At 26.8% G+C, this 1,646-nt stretch overlaps 1 protein-coding gene across 1 annotated transcript in view; it reads right to left on the bottom strand.

Moving 5' to 3' along the window:
• Nucleotides 1-341: 341 nt before the first annotated feature.
• Nucleotides 342-1,646, bottom strand: part of LOC106687547 (glutathione S-transferase) — a 3,671-nt gene continuing 2,366 nt past the window's right edge. The window contains exons 2-4 of the mRNA XM_067052563.1: nt 1,226-1,393; nt 908-1,050; nt 342-573 (exon numbers count right to left, since the gene is read on the bottom strand). Of these exons, the coding sequence (XP_066908664.1) occupies nt 406-573; nt 908-1,050; nt 1,226-1,393 (479 nt within the window). The 3' untranslated portion in view covers nt 342-405. The remainder of the gene's footprint in view (nt 574-907; nt 1,051-1,225; nt 1,394-1,646) is intronic.

Here is a 1,646-nt window from a genome sequence, read left to right as displayed (position 1 = left end):
AAAAGAAGACTCTGGCCTCTTTTTGACCCACTATTTGATTCCAGGAAGGGAGGACACCCTTTCCATAAGTTCTTTCCAGAAAGGATATTTCTTTGTTAAATTGACACTAATTAATTAGTTCAAACATAGTTCGAATAAAATGATTGAAAAGTGTTTTTTAAAATAGTGGGAATATACCACATAAATAATAATGAAAACAAAATTAAAGGTTATATAAAAAAAATTAAGGTGTTCCATTTCTTTTTTTGCACCTAGATGTATATTAAGTTATAATATTTCACTAATGATTTTCAGGTTACTATTGTAGATTTGTATAATGGTTAGTCAATAAGAAAACAATATGTTGTAAAATAATTTATTTATTTTATAATTTTATCCTAATTTTTTTTTTTAGCTTCATCCAATTCAGAAAGGAGTCTCTGGCCTCTTTTTGACCCATTCTTTGATTCCAGGTAGGGAGTAGACTCTTTCAGTAAGATCTTTCCAGAAAGGATATTTCTTGGTTAAATCGATACCAATCAATCCAGGTAAAGAAGAACTGTGGCCAACGACGTATAGTTCAGCATAAGAGAGCTGAAAAAGAAATCCAGAAATATAATGTAGAAATGTGTATGTGCATATATTTATCTAAGAAATTTCCTGGATGACCAACATATCTCAATATTATCCTACTAGAAAGTAATCTATTTGGGATATATAAATCACATTTATAGCTAATGTAATTTGTGGCTAAAAATAAAATAAGATATAAAGGATAAGATTGTAACTTTCATTGTGTGTAGGGTCAATTAATAATCTTACAATAAAAATAAAGTGAATATTTTTATAATCAATTGTAGTAGTCTATACTAAGATTAATAAACTTAATGTTATTATTTTTTAATTATTATGGGGTTAGAATATTTACCTTTCCATTTGCTAAGTAGCCTCCATTCTTTTTTAAAATAGTTTCAAACTTTGACATGTAAAATGGAATTGTCTCATTAATTATAGTCTCTTTCAGTTTTTCCTTCTCATCTGGGTTTACAGTTCGGAAGTATCTTGTAACCTCTGAAATAGGTTATACATTTTCATAATAATACTCATTAATCTGTAAGTTTTAATGAATAATCTAATATTTAAAAAAAAAACTATTTCTATGAAATTTAAAAGTTGGCATTAGAAATCATTGGAACTTTTGTTCCTGACCAAATTAAGAATATATTTAATAAACATTAATAATAACCTGAGGCTAGGTCTCCATATGCTCCAACAACCATATCTATTTCTAAATTTTCCTCGGCATTATTTCCAGCTAAACCAGCCTGAGTTGCCAAGTATTTTAAAATGGCTGTAGATTGATAGAGAACTTTACCATCAATTTCTAAAAATGGAAGTTTTCCGAATGGTGTTTCTGAAATTAAAAAAAAGAGTTTTAATCTTATACCGTATGGATAATGATGTCTGAGAAATAAAGAGATATAAACTTATATATCCTTTTTTAAATAAGTACCTTTATATTATTATTATTATTATTTATTAATTATAAAGTAATTGCCAGAAATATGATAAAATCATCTTGGTGGTGTATTTTGGAGAAAAAGTTTATTTTCTACAATAAAAAAAAAGCACCAATGATCCACTACCTTCTTAAATTAATAAAAATT

This window comes from Halyomorpha halys, unplaced genomic scaffold (genome assembly GCF_000696795.3).
Source record: "Halyomorpha halys isolate HHAL.00 unplaced genomic scaffold, Hhal_1.1 Scaffold978.1, whole genome shotgun sequence".
In the NCBI taxonomy this organism is placed as follows: Eukaryota; Metazoa; Arthropoda; class Insecta; order Hemiptera; family Pentatomidae; genus Halyomorpha; species Halyomorpha halys.
This window is presented reverse-complemented; position numbering and strand designations above follow the sequence as displayed.